The sequence below is a fragment of the Coturnix japonica genome, chromosome 23, assembly GCF_001577835.2.
Source record: "Coturnix japonica isolate 7356 chromosome 23, Coturnix japonica 2.1, whole genome shotgun sequence".
Taxonomy (NCBI): Eukaryota; Metazoa; Chordata; class Aves; order Galliformes; family Phasianidae; genus Coturnix; species Coturnix japonica.
Window position 1 is genome coordinate 5,000,290 of NC_029538.1, and position 24,852 is coordinate 5,025,141.

The following is a 24,852-nucleotide window of genomic DNA, read 5'->3' on the forward strand; positions in this document are numbered from 1 at the left end:
TGCAAGAACCCACAGGGATAGGCAGGGGCCAGGCAGTGGCCTTGCACTGTGTTTGTCTGACTTTTTTATTCAAGAATAGGGAAAATACACTCTACTTCCAAGGCCTTCTACTGGACTCCTATTAAAGGCTTTCTTTTACAGTGTGGTATCCCTCATCCAAGCCCAGACCTTGTCTTTACCTTTCCACTGAGCTCTGGCTTCTCCCAGGATTGACCCATTTTTTAATTTTTTTCCACTTCATCCTTAGATTATTTTGTTCTGTGCTGAAAATCTGAGCAGCAAGCACTGATTTCACAGGCAGAGGTTAACCCTAAAGCTACAGTAGGACCTCACAGGAGAAGAACTCACTGCCACAGTTCTAAACCCTTCGGGTCCAGATGAGGTTGTAGTTTCCTTTCTGTGTCTTTCCAGGACTCAGCTGCACTTGAGCTTTGGCCACAAGCAGAGTTCTGGCTCTAGCACAGACATGGCTTCTGCTGGTGCAGTGCAATTTGTTTGATCTGGTAAAAATGCATTGCTATAAGTCACATCTCCACCAGTGGTTTGCGTGGGTGACTAGACACTCCAGGTAGGCAAATTTTTCTAAGAGTTGCATAAAATTACTTGTTGTATGGTCATGGCTACAGATCCCGTGAGAGTCCCAGGAGTGGCATCTGTCCAAGGGCAGGACTGCCCTAACAGGCCTCCAGCTGGAACTGATGCAGAGGTTGTGAGATGAAGCTCAGCACAATGATACGTGGTGAGCAGCACTTTGCTCTCCTGCTCCCCATTTCCACGCCATAGATGCAAGGTGTGGCAACAGGTCCCCCCTGAGTATCAGTGATGAGTGCCATTCTGCTCAAACCCAGCAGCAGAGGGTTGAAGGTGAATCGAGTGTGCTATTCTCAGGAAGCTGACATCAACTTCACGTTTGGGTGCTATACAGCATTTGAAGGGAAAACACAGAAGTGTCAGCTGATCACAGAGCTTGAAGGTAAAGCAAGATTGATGGAGCTGTTGATGTAGCAAAGCTGATGCAGCAGCTATTGTGTAATGAGGTCTTTCTAGGCTCCATAAGCAGATACATTATGGTCCACTAGGACTGATTGATATTCACCGGATGAAATCCATTTCTGTGTTGTGTGTGGCTTTCTGTGGCTGTGCAAATAGTGGGGTGCAAACCCTCGGGGCTGTAGCTGGAGGCTGAACCTGAGCCCAGTCCCTTCTGCTGGGGTTAACCGCTGGCTGATGGGGGTTATTTCTTCTGAGCAGCTTCTGCCAGTGACGTTTTTCTGTGTCTATGCTCACAAAGGGCTGACTGATGATGGGTGGGGTCGGATGAGGTGTCTGAGACCTGACCCATCTCTGCTACATCCTCATTGACAGGTGGAAGTTAATTTCCTGAGGGAGCAGAACTGATCAGACTGTGTCAGTGGGAGGGATGGTTGGGGGCAGTACTTATGTTTTGTATCTGGTCCATTTCAGCAATTTCCCAAGCACTCCGATCCTTCTAGTCAGTGAGAACGCGAAGCTCCTTCCAAAGAGAGAAGCTGAGGCTGTGGGCTGTTTGTTCCTTTCAGCCGAAAGTGCTGCCCCAAGGACTGTCGGTTGGATCAGTTGTTTGCAACCCAAACTTGTTACTGTGTAAGAACAGGTAGAACTACAAAAAGACAACAGGAATTTTCCTATAGCCCTGTGGGCTACAACAGGTAATAATAAACAGGCCCTGCTCTCTTAAAAGGATGATTTAGCACTGGGTTGGTCTGCTTAGTGGTACCAGGACCCAGCAGAGCCTGCAGCCCCCCAGGCACTGGCTGAGCACAGCCACTGGGGAGGGTCACTGTGGGGTCTGTCTGTCTTGCACACTTCAGAGCAAATTCTTTTTTTCCTTTTCCTCATTATTGCTATGGCAGTAGCGCAACAGAGTGATTCTTTGTAGCTGCTGTTATGTTGTCCATAGTGCCCATTCAGCTTTTTGTTCTGCCTCCAAGGAAAGGACTCTTGGAGGTGGGGTTGTCACTGAGTTGCAAGCTGTGTTTTGCTGAAAAGCACCTGAAGCAGCTACATCTTCCTTTGCAGAACAACTTGCGTTAACCCGCTTCAGGCTGCTTCCACTTACTGTGCATTAATTGCTGAAGTGTGTTAATAACCCTTGGTCAAGCACAGCTGAAATACCTGGCACATCACAAGGCAGTGAGGAGGGATCTTTGACAGTTCTTGGGAAGGGGGGTGTGGGAGAAGCCATGTGTGCTAAGGGACTGCAGTACCTACAGGGAGCTTAGAACAGGAGGGACAGGGTTAGGGTTAGGGTTAGGGTCACCTCCAACCCAGCCATGCTGTGCTTCTATGACTCCATAAGAGCCCTTGCTTTGCAGTTACTTTCAAGTTACATGGCAAGTAAGCCAGGCTGGGAACAGGGGGTATGAAGTGCCAGATCAGTGGCTGAGGGTGAAGCAGGAGCACCAGGGTGGCCCGGTCACAGGGCAGCAGTGTCACTGGGGGGTGAGCACTGGGGGCCGGTGAGTGATGTTGTCCTTAGTCACAGAGCTGCTGATCTGCTAACAAAATGCAGCTAATCGCAGTTTGTCCCTGGATGTTTAAAGAGGGTTTAACAATCCAAACACAAATGCAACCCTGTTGCCTTAGAGAGGGTGTAGCTGTGAGCAGAATTTGGCCCTGTCTTTTAAACTTTGCAGTTTGTCTTGACTGCTGCATGCTTTATTTTTAGAGCATCATAAAGAGCTTTTGTTCCAAGGTATATTTAACAGGGGAGTGGAAGGGAAGTAGGAGGGTTCTGTGCACAGAGAATATATCTCTTGGTCTTCTATCCCACCCCCTCACCAGATACTCTTGGAGGGCAAAGCATAGACCAAAAAAAAATAATAATAATAAAAAAAAACCAAACAAAAAAACCAAATAAACAACAACAACAAAAAAACCAAAACAAACAACAAAACCCAACCAAAATTGAAAATACTGAAATCATAGTCAAAAGACTTGTCTGGGTATTCGGGCCCAGAGGCCTCATGAGCACCATGACATTTGAATTATCTGAAAAAAGACAGAGGTGCCCTGGAGAAGGATTGAGGCAGGTGACGGTGGTGGTCCCCGCATCATGCAGACGAGTCCTGGTCTTCCAGCATCATTATGGCCTGGAGGATCCTGGCTGTGGGAAGCTGGGATTTATTCAGCCCCAGGAAGGTACCAGGGGGAGCAGAGCCCAGCAGTTCTGCCATACAGACATGTGCAGGGCCATGCATGCTGTTGCTTAACGGGCTGTTTCCTGATGCGAGTGGTTTTAGCGTGGCCCTGTAACTCCTGAAGGCTGCAGGGTTCCTCAGTGCTACAGTAGGCACAGATGAATTGTGGAAGGAATGGGACTGTTTGCAAACTTCCCCTGCTGCACTGCTCTGGCTGCCATGCCCTGGGCAAGGATTCGTTAATTTGGAGGTATAATCAAGAGAATGGATCACTTAAGGCCACCAATGCCTAAGATTTGTGCTTTTCTTGGCTGGAAAGGGTGTGCGTGTTCTCTCCTTTTTTGTGTTCTCACACTGTATGGTCCCTGTTATGGCACTGATTCTTATCCCAGCCTTCACTGCACTGATTTTTGAGCATTACCCTCCTCCCCTGTCCCCAGCTCTGGCAGTAGGTGCTCTCCAGACCTTTGGTTTCACTCCCAGAGGACGGGCTGTGTCTGTGTTCTGGTTCCTGATCTAAGGCTGTGGGCCAGAGCCAGCACATGGCCATATACCATGTAGCTGGACTTAAAGGGTGTTGTACTCAGACTGATGTGCTGTCTCCACATCTGCCTGTGTGGACATGCCCTTTGCCTTCTCGAGTGGGCTGGGAGGGCCATTTGCCACCAGGTTGAGACCTCAGCAGCTCTCTCTCCTCCTGTGTTCAACTGCTGGTGCAGGGCAGTGAGCGGGGCAGATTCAGTGAGATGGAGTGATGGGTGATGAGAAAGAGCCTTTCTTTTTCCCTTTGTCTTAAGGCTTGCACCAACTTGTCTTGTAAAATCTCTCCTGCCTTCCAAATCCAGTCAACATGAGTCACCACTGCGCCCATCCTTTGCCTCTCGTTGCAACACGGATGACAGAAACCATCCAACAGGAGTGCTTGAATCCATGATGAGTTTTGTTCTATTGCATAAACCTGCTCACCCTTTGCAGGTGAGTTGCTCCAGAGTCATTGCCTGGGTGGTATCCCTGCAGAGGAGTGTGGCAGCACTGCGTGTGCCATACAGAGGGGTTGTCCAGCGTCCCAGTCTTCATGCACACAGAATAATGGTAGAGATCCCCTGAGTCAGTGTCCTCATCATGTGTCATGGATCTCACAGTCAGGTTCCTGTAAACTGCTTTTTTAAGAGAAAAGCACACCAACCTGCATAAACTTCCTGGAGGGATCAGCTCAGGGAAGGGGAGAAAAGGAAGGAGAGGTCTATAGGCTCAACTGCCATTTAGGAGCAAGATAAAATGAAGAGGTTTTATTCTTCCCTAATTTATTCCTGTACATATATATGTATGCATTTTTTTGTCTGTATATTTATCTATAAAGAAACAGCCAAAGACAAATCAACCCCCAGATCCATAAAACTGACAGCTTTTTGGCATTGCAGTGTGTGCAACATGTCCGCCAAGCTGAAACTAATTATCACGGAGATGAATAACCGAACCCACTCCTTTCTTTATCGCCCTGTCTGCCCCCAGGGCTTCTCCCTCCTTCTCTTGCAGCGCCGTGCCGGCACACACAGGGTTACAGCTGCACCTGTCCGGGTGTACCTGTCCCACCGCACCTGTACCGGCAGCCAATGGGCGCCGACCCGGGGCTGCTGTCAGCAACATGCCTGCCTGCAAAACCTCAACATAAATCAAACACTTTGCAGGCAATGTCTGTGTGCAGCAGGTCCTAGGCGAGAGAAGTCATCGGGGGTTTTACCATTGGCAAGGATTTGGGGACGCGAGGAAAGATGTCCAATGAAGTCGAGTAAGTAGAGCGTTTCTGTTATTCCAGCCCCCTTGCATATGGGGCTGAGCGTGTTTCTGGGGCTGACTGAAGGACTGCGGGTCTCAGGGAATCCCCTGCAGCAGCGTGCAGGACTGGGATGTCTGCGGGCTGTTCTACTCCCCCTCACCTGCTGCTGCCTCAAGGAGGTCCCACTTCACGCTGGCGTTATTTAGCAGGTTTTTAAACCCCAATACCAGTTTGTTTTTTTTTCCCCTGGAATAAAATGTGACACATCAGGTCTGTCCGGGGGAAATCTGTCACTAACTCAACCTGCAGCCATCCTGTGCTTTTCCGTGTCTTGTTTTGTGCTTTTTATTTTTATTTTTTTTTAAATATAAGTTATTTAACACTTTGTGATGAATTTCTCTGTTTTCTTTTTTTACTTTATTTTTTGGGAGGTGGGAGAGCACATTAAGGTAAATGGCTTCACGTTATTCCATTCAATAACTGTAGTTTACTATGTGAACGTTTTTTGACACCTATTTTTCAAAAACAAGGAAAAGCACTTTTTGTTGATCCACTGTAGCTCCTTTTCCTCCTCGTGTTTGTCTGTAGATGCTGATGGTTGTGTGTTGCCCCCTGAACCCCACACCTCTGTAACAAAGCTAAGGAGTGTGACATCAGTGTGACGTGATGTGATACTGGAAAATGATGCAGAAAATCAGTGAATGCTGCTGTCGGTGCAGCCTTCCAGAGCTGCCTGGATATGTAGCCCTATGTGAAATACGTATGTGTAACAAAACATCCAGAAAAATAGGTACAACAAGATGTATTTAAAGTATATACACAGACATGGGTGTATCTGTGTACAGATACGGCACTTCAGAAGGTTGTTTTGAAAGAAAAGCACAGAGGTGTGTGTGTGTACAGACCTGACAGAGGCAGTGTCACAGCTGATCTCTTCCTAATTAAGAGCCCTGAAAAGGCGCAGAGCGAATTATTGTTTAATATAATTACTGGGATCCGTACACTTGGGGGTCAGTTAAAAATGGGCGACAATTTTTCACCTTCTGGACTCTTCATCTGATTTGCAGTCGATGTGTTGGGGCTTCAGGTCAGGCCGTGTGGTTAATGCTGAGTGTGTGTGCACGCTGCAGACTGAGATTGATGTATTGGTAATTACGGAGCGGGGCATGATGTGACTGATGAATTACATGGTTGCTTGACTCCTTTTTCTAACGGACTGTTAACCCCTGGGCCTTTCACTGGGGAAGGAGGGGCTGGCAGGGACAGCATCCCTTTGTCATACAGCTCCAAGGACTGATAACACGCAGAGGTTGCTGCTATCTGCTCTCAGATAGCACAGTGAAAGGCAGGTGAAAGGCTCCTGTAGGTTGAACCCAGGGACACATTTGCAGATCTCTGGGAAAATCTCCCTTTAGAGGTCCCCGGTCTGCAGCTGGAGAGAGGGCTTCCTGGGGGCAGCTCTGCAGACCCCAGTGAGGAACAGGCTATCAGGACTGCAGTTAAGCTTCAGGAAGGGCAGCAGTGGGTGTCTGTGTGCCTCTCACAAATAAGAGATGTGGGAGGCTGAGCACAGCAGGATGGATAGCAGAACGGATCCCAGGATGGATCCAAGCTGTGGGACATGCCAGGCAGAGCTGTCAGGTACCTGCTATAGCCCCACGCTGCTGCTGCCACAGAACCGGCAGGGTGAGCCATGTCCCCCAGCCATGGGCAGGGCTGCTAACCACCAGATCAGGCTGCCCAGGATCCCACCCACCCCGGAGATGCCTGAGGCCAGGCTGGATGGGGCCCTGGGCAGCCTGACCTAGTGGGGCAAGCAGCCCATGGTGGGGGGGTGGGAGCTGGATGGGCTTTGGGGTTCCCCGCAACCTCAGTGATTATATGGTCTTCCTCTTTGTGACTTTAATTTCACAGAAAGGTCTGGGAAGACACTAGCGTGACATGAGAGAATGAGATGTTTTGCCTATTCTAAAATATTCTGACTGATAATTTCCATCGTCGCCTGTACTGAACTTGTGTCTAGCACTGCAGTGCGTGGGCTTGAAGGAGTTAACCAGGAGTTACTCCCAGCTGTGGTTTTGTGGTCGAAACCATGATTGCCAGAAGCAAATTTTTGTCATGCATAAGGTGTGTTATTAAAACTTGAGTTATGCTTCTAGTGAATGAAAAGTTAAAGCCCTTTTATGAAATGCTGGCAGCAAAGCACACAAGGGATAACTGCGCTGAAGCAAAGTACACTTCCAAGGGAGATGTGCATTGGATGTTTTATAAGTTATATAAAAAGGGATTTGCAAATTAAAGATGCAACAACTGCTATGCAATTCAAAACAAAGGAGTAGCCCCCCCACATCCCCCAGCTAAACTCAAGACTCAAAGCAGAGATAAGTCAACATTTACATCGCGTCTGTTTTGGATCACAGTTTCAACTGATGGGCACAGTTACAGTGATGGGAGCTCCCTCCATTTCAGGCTGGCACTGGATTGTTGCTCGTTGTAAAGTGTTCTGTCAGTCGCATTGCACTGCGCTGTGAGCACTGCGGTGAGCGGAGTCCGTGTATGATTGTATTCTGGCTGAAACTCTGTTGCCAACATGCAAGTTTCGGAGGCTCAGGAGATGAGGGAGTGTGGTGGCACCAATGTTTGTTGTTATCCCTCCCAGTGCTGCTGTTCTGGCTGGTGTCTGTGGTTACTGAGAGCAGTGGGGTGTGAGGCACCTGATCCCAAAGTACTTTTTTGTTCCTGCAGTGTTTATGATCTTTAGCATTCAAAGGCAAAGAACAGGAGTTGCTTACAAACACACTTGGCTCCTGGTGCCAACATTGTTTCTTTTCGTTGTTTTGTCTTTACCAAGTATCTGAGCTGGGATGCATGCTCTCAAGAAATGCGTTGTTTAACAGGCTTACACCCAGGATGGGATGAATCATACTTGTATCATAGAATCGTGGAATCACAGAATCACCAAGGTTAGAAAAGATCTCCAAGATCATCCAGTCCAATTCTCCACCTACTACCAGTATTTCCCCACTAAGTCACGTCCCTCAGTACACCTAAATATTCTTGAACACCTCCACAGACCATCTCCCCAGGCAGCCCATCCCAGCTCCTGAGCATCCTTTCAGAAAATAATTTGTTCCTAACATCCAACCTGAATCACTTGTAGGGAAAAAGCATTTCTGGAAATGTGTCGTGGAGTGGGGGAGCTGAGAGGTCCCTCCATCCCACTCACATGATTCTGTGGCTCCAGCACTGACCAGTACCTGACAAGGCAAACCTTCTGTGAGATTAACAGCCACCTCTGCTCCTATGGTATTTGTAGGTGAGCACTGAGGAGCAGATGGAACAGTGCAAGGAGGTGACAGCCCCATCTCTTAGTGTGTGACTGCGGGACTCTCTGGTGGGATGTGATGAGGGAAGAATGGAACTGTGAGCAGAAACAGACTGTTATGTCAGGAACTTCATACCCACAAATGTTTACTACCTGAAAAACTAATTACCTGGAGAGCAGTAGAAAAGAAATGAACTCTGTGTGTGTGTTGGTGGAGAGGATGGTTTGTGTTCTGAACACACGTACATGAGGTGTGTCCTGATCTGCCTGCCATGCAGATATGAGTGGGAAGTGCTTCAGATGTACTGGTGGATGGCAGATGCTGTCGGGGGCCCTGGTTCAGGCCCTGTCGTGTTCCTGCAGTCATAAAATCATTAGGGCTGGAAAAGACCTCAAAGATCATCCAGTCCATCCGTCCATGTACCACCAAAGCTGCCCACTGACCATGTCCCCAAGTGCCATATTTCCACAGTTCATGAACACTCCTTGGTGACCCCACAACTCCCTGGGCAGCCTGTGCCATTGCCCAGCCACTCTTTGTGAGAAGGTTTTCCTAATGTCCAGCCTTTGAAGGCAGATCACCCTGAAACCAAGGGCTGAAGCACCTGATATCACATTCAGCTTTGGGATTTTTCCCAAAAGTGGCTGTAATTCCTGAGCTGCCAACAAACTCTGTGCTGTAATCTGTTATGTTAGGCAGGAAAGGCGCTAACGTATCTCTTGTTTGTGAAATCTGGCTGTGTAGGTGGATACCTCTGGGATGATGTTAGGTACAGCAGGGTGCCAGCAGTGTCCCCAGTGTGGAATGGACCAGGGGAGCTCTGGTTCCCAGTGCTCAGGAGCTGGGAGCAGAGATTTGGGCCTCGTTCTGTTCTGAAAAAGATAGAGTAAAAATTAGAATGTTGCTCAGAAGTTTGGGTTTAGACATAGGGATGCTGTCCTTCCTTTCCTTCCTTCTTTTGTATGGGTAAAACCTCTGCCCTGGGATGGCCATTTGCCCTGCTCCCAGGTGTGGTGTTGGTCCATCCCCATGTGCTAACAGGGGGCCCTGGGGAGCACTGGGGCTATTCCAGCAGGGAGGTGAGCACAGTGCACCAAACCAGGGCTAAGAACCAGCAGTATCTCTGCAGTGCTGTAAGCCAGGGGCTCTGCTGTGCTGCTCTGAGTTCTGCTGCTGGTTGCCATGCACTCCCTGTTCCCTTGACAATTTGATGTTTCTGCACTCCTGGTGTTTGGGTTGCAGTTAGAGGGGAGAGAACAAAGATGAGAACACAAAGCTTAAAGGCCAGCAAACCACCCACTGAAACCAACAAAAGGTGAAAGGAGTGTGAGTGCTTCTTTCCTACAGGGCTCCCCACCCAGACCCTCTGGGTACATTCTTCTGTTTCAGCGTAGCCCTGAGTGTTTATTCATAATCAGGAGGCCTCCGTTATGGGCAGATAAAGTGGGAGAACAGAGATGGAGTGGGATGGAGCAGGGAAAAGGGGCTTCTGTCAAACTCAGAGCCGTTAGAAACAGAGACTGCTCCCTTCCCAAATCTGCTTTGCACATGGGATCCCAAGGCTCCCAAGAAAGGAGAGCTCTGGCCCCACAGATTTGTGTTCTACTGACCGATCCCTGTTTTGTCCAAGACTCTGCACCACAAGTGCCTGCAAAGGAAAGATTGTTTTGCCCAACAGAGCAGACAGTTTGCTATCTGCTTAGCATAACTTGGCATAACCACATGGAAGAGGCATTGCGGGTAGTGATGAAAGTAAAGTTTATATGTGTTTGGATCTGGATTTGGTTGTTTCTTTCTGGCATCTCTACTTCACAGAGATTGCTAGCACTGGGTTGGAGGTGAGTGTAGAACAGATGTGGCTGTATGCTGTAGTTGCTTGGATTGAGATACATGTGGTGCCAAAGAGGTGCCTCAAACCTGTTATCATATCTGCTTATCTCCTCGGACCACCCTCTTTCTGCAGGTTTGGGCTCACAAAAGCCAGAGCAGAATGCCTGCAAAAATGGAGGATGGATGCTGTGGTGGGGCGTCACAGCTGGGCTGGCCAGCAAAGCCAGAGCCACATGTGAACACAAGATGTAGGCTCCTGGGGCACCTGTCAAACTTAATTCTTCATAAACTGGACGTAGATGCGAGCAGTTAAGATCTTCAGCCCTTGCTCATCTGCATCTCCCCCAAGGTGTGTGAAGGTGATCAGGAGCTCACAGTGGCTCATGGATCTGCACAACCAGGAGTGGCCTGGTTGAGGGTTTCAGTGAGGGAGAGTGATTCTCTGAAGCATTCTTCCTTGTAGCCCTTCCTTCCAATTTTCTGTTCTTTTTTTTAAGCTCCCATGTTCTTTGTTGCTACATCCTCTCATGGTGTGTTTATCTGCGTTGATTACCTGCAACGGGAGCTGCATCTCACCCTGAGAGTGTGTTGTTGCTGACTATTCTTCCTTGAGAAGATAGGATTGGGAGCGGGTGAGCAGTCTTGCCCAGACAGGACCATCTGCCTATCGCCAAGCCAACATGGTGAAATCTGAGTCATGCCTATTGCTCACGTTGGAGATGGCAGCGGCACTGACGGGGAGGGAGGGCTGCGTGAGAAATGCTAAAGACAACAGAACTCACAGAGCACCTGGGGTGAAACCGCTGCTGGTGTCTTGTCCCGGCGCGTGAGGAAGAGGAGCACACACATCATGTCCTTACAGCAGCACTGGGGGCTGCCCATAACCAGGAGCTGCTGCCATGCCTCCACGGGGGCACTGACACTAGTGGGAACTGGGTGCCAGGCTGTTAGTGCCTATAGCGGGTTCTCTCCTATGCAAGGAGAGCAGGGACAGCTGTTGACCTCGTGTGCTCCTGTGGGAGAGGATGGGAACCAATGTGAGTTCCCACCAATGTAGTTTCCCACTAGGTAGCCACTGTTGTGCTTAGCCAAGGAGAGAAGACTGGGAGCTGAGGACCAGGAAGGCAGCCTTCCTCCATTGCAGCAGTGCCTTTCAGACGTCCTTCCTGCATCCAGCTGGATGGCGTGGAAATTACTTTGAAAAATCCATATCCTTCATCCCCTGCTCCCTCTGTCTGGCTCAGTTTTAGATCTGTGCGTCTGATGAAGAATGACACCATGAACTTCCAGAAGTTCTCCTACACTAATGAAGATGAAGCCTGGAAGACCTACCTGGAGAACCCCCTGACCGCAGCAACTAAGGCCATGATGAGGGTGAATGGAGATGATGACAGTGTGGCTGCCCTGAGCCTCCTCTATGACTACTATATGGTACGTTACTATTGGGGCTGAATGTCCTGGGGGAGTCAGTCACACAGGACAAGTGTGAAGGTAAAACATGCTGAGCCCCGCAAAGGGATACCCACGCTCTGAGCTCTCTGTGTTGGTCCCGCAGCGATCCTTAGGAAACACCCAACCATAGAGGGCAACTGTTGTCCCCAGTCACAAATGTAAGCTGATCTCATTCTGCATAACGAAGCCGGAACAAGGTGGAAAACTGAACATGAGTGTCTTGGGTCTCAGGATGGGGTTCTTTGTATATAACAGCTAACTGATGTTCCCATTCACCTGGGAGCTTTTCAGTGTTGTTCTGAGAACATGATGTGATGGGTTGCCTCAGGTTACCTTGGCAATCTATGTCAGAACCAGCAGGATGGCCTGGGTCTCCTGCGTCCTCACCCAGTGTTTATTATTCACTTGTTTTTTTATATGTGCCATGCAGACAGGGTGAAATTTGCCTCTGCTTTCCATGAATAAGATCTAACAACAAACTAACCCTTTGTTCTGCCTTGTTCTAGGTCCCAAAGGAGAAGAGGATTCTTCCATCGGGTATGATGGGACGTAATGAACTAGGAAAGAGGTGAGCTTTATTTTTGCTCTCTCTAGCTGTCTCATTCTCCTGCAGCTGCTTGCATGCATGATAGGTCTCCTTGCTTGCATAAAATAAACATCAAAGCATAGTGTTATTACCAGCAACAGTGGAGGTTATTAACCCTGAGACATGTATTAAAATTCTTTAGGCCAAACCCTAAGCAGGTATACATTGAGCTACTCCCGTTTACACTACTGAGGGTCCATCTTGTTGTGTTCAGAAGGAGTTGCACTGATGTGCAGTAGCTAAAGAATTTGTCTTTATTTGCTATACTGTGCCAATCAGATGGGACTAGCAGAGAGAAGGTAATAGTGAAGTCCTCTCCACCGAGCTCATAAAGGTTTCTGTTCTGACTGCTTGCAGTCTCCCAGGATTCTCTTCCAATGAATCCCATTTGTCCTTTGAGGTTTTCAGATAATTAACTATGAAATTAGTAGCTCATTCGCCACTATGAATTCAGTTCCTCTTCCTGGATGCTGTGTACTTTGGCAGCCTTTTCTGGTTGTCTGTTTTTAAATCCTCAACAGAATAAGCCTCTTAAATGGTCTGCCATTCCTTCTTCATTATTAAGTTAAGCTGTTTTCTTCTTTCTGAAAGACTTCTGGACCATATTTACAGCAGCAGTATATTTCTTAACTACACAGATTCCAGCACATACCCAAAGGTGAAAGTCTTGAAGCTCCCACCCATTGAGCTACCCATTCAGCTCTATCTCCCCAAAAGGAGAAAGCAGTTATCTTTCTCATCTTCCCCCTTGCTCTGAATGTTTAATAGCCCATAACAAGAAATGGTGGATATAGGCCCTGGACCCGCAGTTCCCAACCAAGACTAAACCATATTCTCTGATTCTGTGTGATCAGCTTTTACCTGCAGAGCATCTCTGGCTCACACTGCGAAGTGTGTGAATGAGTGGAGATCACCCTTGGCCCTGTCAGATTCCCATACCAAGCAGATGTGCATAGCTAGCTCAAGGTCACTCAGCAGCCAGACTGTGCAGCTTGCTCCTCAGCTGTGTACCAGGACATCTGCACCTTGCTCTGACAACTTGCTGGGGGTGGTCCGCTCTCTTCCCTAGTTTGAGATGGACCCCTTTCTCCATCAGGCAGTGCCACGGAATGGAGTATGACTCGGATATCTCGTCTTTTGACGGCTCAGCCCATCTCATGAAGCTCTTGTCTGAAAACCCTTCCATGACCCAAGAATATTGTGAACCACAGAAGAAGAATGGCTTAAGTCTTGAAGGCATCCCTACTCCTCATAAGCCAGTCATGCTTCCACCAGGAACCAGCAAGCTGGATGCCACCCCAGACACCTATGTGGTCCCTCCAGGGGACTTGTATGACAACAGCTCATTGAACTCCCTCTTCGAGACCAACTCCATGGCCACACCGCAGCAGAGGTGGCAGCCAGACAGCACTTTCAAAGAGGATCCTCAGGAGGTCAGAGCTGCAGTGGGTTGCATGCTGACAGTGCTGGGGTACAAGCACAAGAATGTAATTTGGGATTTCCTTGTGCTAGAGTCAGGGGGAGCTTTGTTTGTGCATTAAAAAGCTTGATGGCATTTCCACTGAATTACTGGGGGTTTTACATTGGTTTTAGAAGGCTTTGAAATGAGGCCTCTGTTGTAATGAGTGGGAGAAGGTGAACAGACAAAGCAATGAAAGATTCTAAATGTGACTGTTTAATTTCCACTTTTCCATAGTCTCTACTCTTCAGCGATATCCTCAAGCCCCAGCCAGAGCCACCCTGCTCCGAGAGTTATCCTACAGATGGTGTTAAGAGGTAAGTGCCAGTCCACACTCTCTGTGTTTCCAGTGCTGTGTACCTGTGCTAGGGAATGGCTGTAGCCCTCTTACTGCCCCAGTACTGGCCTTGGCAGTGGCCACAGCAAACTCCGAGGTCTTTTGCAGGGAGGTTGTATCTCAGAAGCAAGTTGCTCTTCACTGATTAGACACAGAGAAGTTACAAATTTTAGTATTTGGTGTTTGAAGTAGAGGTTAGTGTTGGAAGGGTTTTGCTGCGAAGTTACTGCCTCTTATTCCTAAAACATGGGAGATTTCACCGTTTCCCATCCTTCTCTCAGAGGAAGCTTTTCTTGCTCTTGATATTGTACCAAGCCTCCAAGTAGGCATTATCCCACCTACCACCTTCCATTCGCCTCCTGAGTTGCCTGACTGTGACTCAGCTATCAGCTGTGGGGGTTTTACCACAGACAGCAGCTCACATTTGTGAATCAGAGGCCTTCTGCTTGCTGCCTCTTCCTGCTCTGAAGGCTCTCCTGGCTCTATAGAAGAGAAGCTGCCAAGTCTGTCGTCAGAGATGGCATCACAGGGAGGTGGGCAGGAAAAAGAGCGGGTGACTAAACAGGAATAGGAGATATCCCCATTCTGCAGGTCCTCCTGTTTCTACAGGACCCATTAGGACACATTCCTCCTGGGTTATCCATTTATAAGTGTGAATTTGGAGACAGGAATCTGAGTTTAGGCTGTTTTGAGAGTCTCATTGGCAGTGCCTGTTTTGGTTTGTTTGAGTTGTTTGATTGTGTGCTGTTTTTCAGCAATCCACACAAAAAGATGGGTCAAAGCAACTAAGGACTCTGTGATTCAGTGTGAGATGGGAATAGGGCAGAGACTTCTGTGTGTGCAGTGTCTGTCACCTGTAAGGATGGAGGCATGCCTTGTTTTGCTTCTGAAGTGAAACAGCAGCATGTACTTACTGATCATTCTCTCTTTGTTCAATACAAGTGATTTTGAATACACCCTGGGGTCGCCCAAAGCCATTCATATAAAATCTGGGGACTCTCCCATGGCCTACCTCAACAAAGGACAGTTCTACCCCATCACGCTGCGAGCAGCTGGAGACAGCAAATGTTTACACTTGTCCTCAAATAAAGTGAAGGTAAGAGACAAGCTGACAATTTTGCTGACACATGCTATAATCAGACATCCAGCAATTGTACTGGCCTGGGAAAGCAGCTGAACATGAAGAGTAATAGCTTTGTGGCTCATGTTGACTTAAAGCAATGAATGGGATGGATTCACTCGTAGCAAGCTAATCCTTTGATGCACAGCAACAGCCTTCATGTAACCTGCCAGCTGAAACCTTTTACAGTCAAGTTTGGGATACACAAAATGTCTCCCCAGCTGGTGGTGTGCTGAGGGGCCTGGTAGGAAGACAAGAGCTGGAGGGAAGTGCTCTGTTTTGCTTCTGGTGTGTGTGGCTCTGTGGCTGCATGTCTGCATGATCATGGTCAAGTCCCTTCCCTGTCTGCCTTAGTTTTTCCAGCAATGTAACATTAATGGTGACATTAAGCTGCCCTTGCCCTTGCCTGGTGCATGGATGCACCAGATGGACAGGGCAGTGAGGGCACCAAGCACAAGACTGCTCTGTGTACTGATATGGGATATTCTCACTGTGTTACAGAGTGTTGTGATGATTGTTTTTGACAATGAGAAGATCCCGACAGAGCAGCTCAAGTTCTGGAAGCACTGGCATTCTCGCCAGCCCACAGCCAAGCAGAGAGTCATTGACGTCGGTATGAGCATGGCTGTGATAGCTGGGTTGGGTTGACAGCTTCTAGCATTGGTTTACTGCATTTGCAATACACAGTAACACTGTTGCAGCTCAAAACTCTGGCCTGGGGGGAAGCAGGCTGACCTTCTTCAGATCCCTTCTGTCTGATGAATGGTCCTCCAGGATTTAAAATGTTGTTTGCCGAGTGTTGGGATATGCGTGAGGAGCCCAAAATACATCAAAGAAGAGCCTTAGTCTGAGGAGCAGAAATTGCTGAACTCTAGTCTCTTAGAGATGTGACCTATGGCCTCTAGGAATCTGAGTTAAGAAGGGCTTTGGTACTGGTTGTCCTTCTCCACCGCTAGCACGCAGGGTTTATAGGTCGTTGTGCCAGGCCAAAGGCTAGGGATAGGGGTAGGGGCAAGGTTAGGGGTAGCACCTTGCAGAGCACATCATGTCTCAGAGTAGGACATGTGGTTGTTCGAATTTAGAACCAATGTACATTGAGTTTGTGAAAAAAACACTTCACATACAGCAATTGCCAGCTAGGACGTTGGGTCCTAGATGCATGCTAAGGTTTAAGCAGTCGACAGCCAGTCAGAGGAAGACTTTCAGGGACTGGAAAGCCCAGGGAATGTGAACAGTTCTGCAGGCAGAGTATAAGCTGCTTCTTCATTGTGTTTCAGCTGACTGTAAAGAAAACTTCAACACGGTTCAGAACATCGAGGAGTTGGCCTACAATGCGCTGTCCTTTGTGTGGAACATCCATGAAGAAGCAAAGGTACAATCTGCTTACGGGGGGAAAATGGAAAGCCCTAGGCTACCCTGACAGGATAGACATGTCCCTCCACTCTCTGCTTCTCAACTGAAAGACAGAGAAAGTTTGAAACCCAAACAGTGCTATTCCAGTGGCCCCAGGTAGTGTTTGTCTGCTAGGACAGCAGGGAAGGACACAGTGTTTCTCTGTGTGTTTAAGCATTGCCATTAGCTAATAAACATTCTGGCTACACCTGAGACTGGCTCAGTGATGTTTTCTCAGTGCTGATAGATAACTCTTGCAGAAAGCCCTTTGCATCAGGCAGTGATCAGGGCTCTGCTCGCATGTGGATAAAGCCAATTTAAATAAAATGCAGCTCAGGGAACAAAGCTCAGGGAACTCTTTCAAGGCAGAGTTTTGGTGCAGAAGTGACTGACCACCCTTTTCTGAGTTGCGTGATGTGGAAGGGAGCAAAGCAGGTCACAAGATCCCTTTTGACCTTACAATCTGCAAAGCTTATATCAGCACTTTTCCTACAAAGAGAAAGAGCTCTGCATGTCTCCTTCTGCATTCTTTCTCGTCTCTTGTTAATGCTTTGCTTTCCAGTGCAGATTGAAAGAAGCATATAAAAAATAAAGATAAAAGTGCAAAGAAGGAAAAAAACAACAACAAAAAAAACCAACCACAGATTCTGTCTCCCTGAAACTGGTAGCTTGGGAAAACTCTGGTTTGCTTTGGAATCTCATTAAACCCTTCTTTTAGCCCAAAGGTGACCTTAGTCTTTTACAACCCAAGAGGTTAACAAATGTCTTCAAGGCAAAACTGTCAGAAATGGAAATATGTCAGGTATGTGGCAAGCCCTCAGGGGCACCTCAGCAAAACTGGATTTAACTCTCAGCAGAAACTCTGTACAGGCACTGGCCTGGGGCTAGTAGGGGTGAGACTTCAGAGAGTTGTTCTGGGAGCCACAGTGTGAGGGTGTCCAGTGTCTGGGTCCTCAGTGGTACCTGTTACTTCTTTTTTTGCAACTAAACTTCCCACCACAGAGAAATGGTTTCTTTTCTGTATGTAGATATTGAATAGATCTGATGCTAGATTTCAAGGCTGAAATCCTCAACCAAAGCCCTGCAGAGAGAGCTGTGTGAGCTTCCGCAGCTGCAAGTCTGTTCCCAGGGAGTCTGGTGGAAATTTCAGGGTCACGCAAATGAGTTGGTAATTTGGAGATACAATGTGGATAAGCTGCATAAAGCTTTTCTTCATAAGTTCCCACTTGGAGGTAATTGACTCCATACTTGTGACCAGGGAGACCAGCAGAGGAGGAATATTTGTTTAGCTAACAACAGTGATCTGTGATTCTTGAAAGATGAAGCTTAGACCTTCTCCCTACCTCCAGGGCATTGCTGTCTGAAGGTCATTTGTTCAGCTGAAAGAGCAGAAATATCAGCAAGAACATCCCCGACCAGAGTTTGCTTCTGGTCTGAACTCTGCTTCTGATCTGAAAGAAGAGGACAGACTCTTTAGCAGGATCGGTGGTGACAGAACAAGGGGAAATGATTTCAAGCTCAAAGAGGGTACATTTAGGTTAGATATAAGGAAAAAATCTTTTACAGTGAGAGTGGTGAGGCACTGGAACAGGTTGCCTAGTGATGTGGCTGATGCCCCATGCCGGGACACTTTCAAGGATAGGTTGGATAAAGCCCCTGTCAACCTGATCTAGCTGTGGTGTCCCTGTTAATTGCAGGGGAGCTGGACAAGATGGCCTTCAGAGGTCCCTTCCATCACTAAGGATTTTATGTTCTTTGATTCCCTAAACTGATGGGAGTGGATCACCGAAGTGTCAACAGAGAGCAGGAGACAACTGTGGATTTATGAGCTGTTTGTGCAGAACTCTTTCTCCTAGAGAGCTGCTATGAGTGATGGGGGAGAATCTAGTTAGAAACGACCCACAGCTGTGCTTAGGTGGGGAGCCATAGCCTACACGGACAGCCAAGGCCGGGAATGTTGCGGTTTGTCTCGTGAGCTCCTTTTATTCCATCAAACTTCTGATGGATGTTTGAGGATGTTTTCAGTGCCAATAATCTGTAGCCATTTCTGTTCCTATTTGCAGGTGTTTATTGGGGTGAATTGCCTGAGCACCGACTTCTCCTCTCAGAAAGGAGTGAAAGGTGTCCCGCTGAACCTCCAGATAGACACTTACGACTATGGCTGTGGGACCAACCAGCTGGTGCACCGCGCTGTCTGCCAGATCAAGATATTCTGTGATAAGGTACAATGCTGCTGAGAGAAACATTTAACTCCAGGAGGTGAAACAGAGAGGTTGTGAGAGGCCAAACAGTGCAGCAGGCAGTGTGGAAGGGACATGGTTTAGTGGGAGCTATTGGTAATTGGTAATAGGACTGGACTTTGAGGTCCCCTCCAGCCTCAGCCATTCTGTGATTCACCTTCATGTTCTTGTCAGTAAACCCTCTGCTGCTAATCTTATGTTAAAATTATCAGTGCTCTGATTTTTGCCTCATGTTTCCCACAGGGAGCAGAGAGAAAAATGAGGGATGATGAACGGAAACAGTTCAGAAGGAAAGGAAAATGCCTGGACTCCAATAACAATGGTGAGAGAGATGTTTGTCTCTTGATCCATGGGGGCCTATTTGTTTACTTCCATGAGATCTGGCCCAGAGTATTGTCATGCCTGATGAAATCAGCCCCATTCAGAAGCAGCTTGTCAGTCAGGTCTCCTCCTGCCCAGATTCCCAAAGCCCATTATTGATACTAACCAACCCTTCTGAACTGCCATGGGATCGTGGAAGGGAGCAGTCCTGGAGGAGATGACAGTGAGCAGGCCCTGAAGACCTGGATCTGTTGAGATCTATCTGTTTTGTAATATTTCTATTGGGAGATGTTGGGCAGGCACTTCCCCACTCTGCATGTAGTCTCCTCTTAAAAGCCCGGACTGAAGTGAACTGCACTTTCCATCTGTAGGTCTGAAAGGCTGTTTGCTCTCTGGCTTCAGAGGGAATGAGATCACGTTCCTGAGGCCAGAGACTGACCTCGAAACCCAGCCAGTCCTGTTCATCCCCAACCTCCATTTTTCAAACCAGCAGAGATGTGGCACGGTAAGTCCCTTTACAGAGCAGTCAACCTGTTGCTTTTATCACACCCATCATTTCCAACCTGATCAGACCCCCAGCATGACTTGTGTTATGTAAAAAAAGAAAACCAAACTACAGCTGTTCTGTAGAAATGTGGTAAACTTGAAGATGCAGCTGTCAGGAGTGGCCTAGATGCCATGCAGCAGTGATGGGCAGGATAACCTTTCCAGGTTCCTTGCAGATAGTCCTGTGGTTTACACATCTCATCTGAAGCCATGGAGGATGGGTGTGGTGGGAGAAATATCGGCAGAAAGTAAACTGTAGAAAAATACAGCCACATCTGTCCCTGTGCAGGAGACATCACTCACTGCTCCTCTGCCCTTCTGTCTGCCCCTGAGCCTGAGACATCCTAGACATAGCCTCCTCCAGAGCTCATCACTATTTCCTCATGAAACAGTTTTGGTTTGTCAAAAGAATGGAGAAAAGCCACCTGTGACAGCACTGTAGGGGCTGCTGTACTGATACATCACAGCAAAATTAGGTACTGGAAGAATGTAGTGTGCAACCAGTGATCTTGCTGAGGAAGAGTTGGTCCTTGATCCCAAGCAGGTTATGTGATTTGAGCTGCTTTTTGGTGCAGTTAGATATGTGTTCAGGTCTCTTCTAGGCAGAGGAGGGGAGTCTAAAGAGTTCTTTACGTTGGTTTTCATTTAATCCAAGATTCCCATAGAGTTTAATTACATTCAGAAGGAAAAATGGATGGACTGGGAGAAGGGGAATCACATTAAGAGTGTGCCCTTGTGTTCCCTGCCAGCTTTGTTGTTTCCCAACACCACAAACTAAACAATTAATGTTTCCTTTCTGTTTCAAGGCTCTTCCTCCTGCTGTTCCCAACTCTTCAAACAGGTAAGAATGCAGCAGTCTGTATTCTCCATCCATCAGCTGTTCTATTTCTTTGGGCATATTTTGGCAGATTAATATCTGTAGTACATATCTGTAGATGAAAAATAACAGCACGGTGTCTCCCTGAAGCCCTTGAACATCAAAGTATGTGTTAAAGTTTGGCTTAGAAGGTACTAAGAGGACACTACTTTCCTCCCTGTCAGTGAGCCCCTCCACCAGCTGTCTGGCCACTGCTGTTACTGAGACCAAATTTGACAAGAAGCAAAAAAAATTTTTTAAAAAATCACAGAATGATGACAGACATGTTCACATCACATTCACAAGGAGAAATCACACTTGTAACAAGCTTAGTGTGCGGAGAAGCAGGGATTTACCCCTTGGCTTGATCCACTGTCTGGTAACAGAGCAATGAGGACATGGAGACAAAAAAACACTTTTTAAATTACATGGTACCAAAACCACTGCCCACATTCACTGACATCCCCATATGCATTAGGCAGGAAGCTGCAGATCCGGACATGCTCTGTGGCTGTAATTACAGAATCAATATTTAATTGCTGTGTGTTTGTTGGGATAATCAGTTGTTCAATCAAAAGTCAAACTGCTGCCATTGTTCTGTTTGCTGCTATATTGTTCTGTCCTCTTGAGAGTACTGTGTTCCTCTGTCTCAGGCTGCCCCTAAAGCGGAGTGGGGCCTCATTCACAGATGAATTTGACTCGGTACCTCCAAAGCAAACCAAGGAAGAAGATCCTCAGAGAGGTAAGCCTTGGGGTGGGAACTCTTCTTGGATGTGATCTTTCTTTGAACTAATGTAGCTCTGGATCTTGAAGCATGTGAACCCACATTGCTGTGTGTGAAGAGCCCTGACTCAGTACTGTGCTTTATCCATTTCAGTGCTATTGTATGTGCGGAGGGAATCAGAGGAAGTGTTTGATGCTCTCATGTTGAAGACACCAGATCTCCAGGGCCTCAGAATGGCTGTGAGTGTTTCCCAAAAACAGTGGCATGTGACCAAACCACATATCATAGGGTCCTGGCACTTGGCATACAGGAAAGTGGATATAAGGCTGTTTATATCTCATGTTTGCTTTCTTTTGAGAATGGAAATGGAAATTGTGAGGATGGGTGAAGTCTACCCACAAATGCTGGTTATTCAGTGTGCCACAGAAGAAGGGAAGAACACACTATATGGCAAGATGGATCTGAACACTGATGGAGCTGGGGGTGTCCCTGTTCATTGCAGGGAGTGGGACCACCTCTAAAGATTCCCTCCAACTCAATGATTCTATGATTCTATGTTCTGTTCAGAGCATCATGTATGTGTCATCTTGTGACAGCAAATTCTATTGTAAAGCTCCCTTCCCATGCTGGCCACGTATGTGTGATGTGAAGGCAGCCCTGGCCTTGTGCTGGAATTCCCTGTGCAGTGTTTGTAGAGCACACAGCCGTATTTCTGTGATGACCATCAGCAGCATCCCTGATAACCTCCCTCTCTCTGGGACTTCCTAGGAAGAAAACAAGCAAAATCCCAGGCTGGGGACAGCTTTACAACTGCACTTCAGGCCTTGTTGGTTTTTACAGACTTTTAAAATGGAGTCTGAAAAATGAAAGCACAGATGGGTCAGAGGATTCAGAAGATTCTTTGCCATCTTTTCTCTCCATCATTACCTCACCACAGACAGTCAAAAGCCGCTACTGAAAACACTTGTGAAGAAGCTACATGGCTCCCATCAGCCCAGCGCCAGACAGAAACATGCTCAAATTGTACTGTTCAAACCATTGCTTCAGCCTTTTTTTCTTCAGTAAAAAGGAGGGGGAATCCTTTGCTGCCAAATACCTTTGACTCAGTGTTATCTTTGATGTTTATCATAGGAATTTCATTTTACAAGTACCAAGAATTGCTGTGTTTTCTCTTGCAGATTTCAGAAAAATATGGGCTGCCTGAAGAAAGCATTTATAAAGTCTACAAAAAATGCAAAAGAGGGTAAGCTAGTCTCTCATCTGCTTTTATGCTACACCTCTACAACCCCATTCCCTTTGGTACCCTGTCATAGGGTGAAATTGCATTTTAACAAGATAATAAAAAGGAAAGCCATGTGAGGTCTGCACTGTTTGGAACATATAAAATTCAGATATTTGGGGGCTTTAAAGATTTGGGATAGTGGTTGTTTGTACTATATTTGTATGGAGTGTAAAGGCTCCCAAGGGAAGGTGGATGGACAAAGGAGGAATGTTTGGGGAGTTTATTGGGTGACCCCTTATGTCTCAGTCTGAAAGGCAGAGGTTTTAGAGTACTTATCTTACTGTCATCAGAGATGTATAAGTCTTCGCCTCTTCTAACCAAACACCTGAGTGTCCCTGTCCCAGAGAGAGATCGTACCCGTTAAGTAAAAGCCTCAGTAGGGAACTGGGGAGCTCTAAAAGAGGAGCACCCATTCCCAGCTTTCCCATCCCATCCCCAGACCAAGGAGGCCATCAGGGAACTCCACTCTGACTTTGGGAGGTGTATCAGACCCTCCTGCACACATGGGGCTCTCATGCAGCCCAAGTGCAGCACTGCAGGTCCCGCTACAGACACTTGTCAGGTGTTACTGGAGGACCAGCACAGCTCCTCAGGGCATGGACAGAGTTTTGCAGTAAATGTGAAATGGTTTCTCAAGTGATTCCACCATGATCTTTATTATTGACTAGTCAATATGGACCACATACGTGGTTGAGAAGGAGTGGTGTTGACTTGCATGAGCAGAGGACCAGCTGCTGAATCTTCTATGGAAGGCAGCAGTCTTGTTGTAGGGCCAGGTGCTACTTTAAGAGGTGTTTTCTGGACTGAAGAACTCCTCCTGGACTGTGACCCTCTCTGGCAGCAAGTTCTCCCTCCAGCTGTTGGAAAGAGAAGGGCCCATAAATTCCCAAGTTATTTCCATTAAGCTAAATCCAGAGTTCTTCTTGCAGAGCAAGCGATATACAATCAGGCTTTGCAAGCACCAGTGACTGCCTGGGAAATGAACTCATTGTTGTTACTGGCTCTGATCCCAAATTTGAGCGTGGGGAGAGACTGGTAGAAAAGAAAGGCCGATGACAGGTCCTGCGTTATGCAGCCCTACATTCTCACTAGCACAACCTGCAGACTTGTGTTCCACATGAAAACACAGGGGAGCAGAGGCCGGGGAAAGCTGAGAATTGGTCCAAAGTTCTGCTTCTTCATTCAGTTTCTGGTTTCATTAACTGAGAAGGTCCTAAGGCTCCCTGGATGGGATCTTCCGGTTCATTTGGTCTCACTATGACTTGATCCCCCACAGGACCTATTTGTTCCCAGAGCTAAAGTGAGGCTTGTAGGCAGCTGCAAGGTGGGAAGGGGAGAAGCAGAAGTTTCTCCTCCACACTGTGGTAACACAAAACTGATTAGTAATGAAGCAGCATGGGCCATTTTTAACATGAAATCTGCTTAGAGAGGGCTGTGCCATGAGGCTCTGTGGTGCGATTACAAGTGGGAACCCAGAGCATGTGGTGCTGTCAGACCCTCCAGGTTAAGCTGCACCTTTAGCCTTGCAACACACTTGTCTGACCTAGCCGCTTCTCCCTGTCCTTTAGGATCCTGGTCAACATGGACAACAACATCATCCAGCACTACAGCAACCACATGGCCTTTCTCCTGGACATGGTGGAAGAGGAGGACAAGATCCAGCTCATCCTCAAGGAGCTATAAGGAGCCACAGTCAGCACTTACTGGGACTTCTCTTCCAGCTGGCACATGTGACCCAACAGAGTTCAGCCCGGTGTCCCACCTCATTACTCTACTTGAAAACTGCCAGCGGGGTGGGCCTTGCAGTGCTGGGCCAGAGATGGCCTGGAAGATCTGCTACTGAAGTGAGCACAGAACTTCTCTCTATTTAGTTGGTTATTATTATTTTATTTTATTCCCTTCTGGAGACAGGCATGACCTTCTGTTTCCAAGCCGGGAAGGCGCAGCTGCATTGATGTGGCTGCTGTCTCTGGGCAGCAGTGAGGACAGTCTCTGCTCACCATCTGCCTCAGCCATGGTGGGTCCAGCTGCAGACTCTGGCTTTTCCCCCAGCCCATCAGTCCCACAGAAGCCTCCAACCATTTCCAGTAGGGCTGAGCCCAGCTCTGACCTCTGTCCACAGAGACTTTCACAGATACGTTTAAAAATAACTGTTAAACGGACATTGCTTCCACACCCTCCACCACCATCTCTCTGTAAATACCACCAAGGCCTCTGTAGCCCCCGTTTATACATTTCTAATGTATCGTTTCTTTTATATTTTATATGTGTATAAATGTGCATTGTTTTATATTTGACTCAGTACGTTGACACAGAGCATTTCAAACACAGGCTGCTTCACGTTTCTCCATGAACTCCTTTTGTAACTGTGTTGTTGGTTTTGTTGTTTTGGATATTCCATAGTAATAAAGATTCAGAGACAGAA

The 24,852-nt window shown here is 47.5% G+C and overlaps 1 protein-coding gene across 4 annotated transcripts in view; it reads left to right on the forward strand.

The window, feature by feature from the left end:
* Positions 1–24,852, forward strand: part of GRHL3 (grainyhead like transcription factor 3) — an 80,851-nt gene extending 55,999 nt beyond the window's left edge. For 2 of the 4 annotated variants that reach the window (XM_032448953.1, XM_032448952.1), the window contains 15 exons: positions 11,357–11,543; positions 12,071–12,132; positions 13,247–13,583; positions 13,847–13,926; positions 14,889–15,042; positions 15,568–15,679; positions 16,344–16,438; positions 18,522–18,680; positions 18,942–19,020; positions 19,391–19,524; positions 20,372–20,406; positions 21,075–21,163; positions 21,299–21,384; positions 22,324–22,388; positions 23,996–24,852. In XM_032448953.1, coding sequence (XP_032304844.1) covers positions 11,376–11,543; positions 12,071–12,132; positions 13,247–13,583; positions 13,847–13,926; positions 14,889–15,042; positions 15,568–15,679; positions 16,344–16,438; positions 18,522–18,680; positions 18,942–19,020; positions 19,391–19,524; positions 20,372–20,406; positions 21,075–21,163; positions 21,299–21,384; positions 22,324–22,388; positions 23,996–24,110 — 1,770 coding nt within the window. In that variant the 5' untranslated portion in view covers positions 11,357–11,375 and the 3' untranslated portion in view covers positions 24,111–24,852. Of the gene's footprint in view, positions 1–4,581; positions 4,969–10,047; positions 10,462–11,356; positions 11,544–12,070; positions 12,133–13,246; positions 13,584–13,846; positions 13,927–14,888; positions 15,043–15,567; positions 15,680–16,343; positions 16,439–18,521; positions 18,681–18,941; positions 19,021–19,390; positions 19,525–20,371; positions 20,407–21,074; positions 21,164–21,298; positions 21,385–22,323; positions 22,389–23,995 lie in introns of those variants that run through there. The other 2 variants (XM_015883328.2, XM_015883326.2) reach the window with 2 other exon arrangements.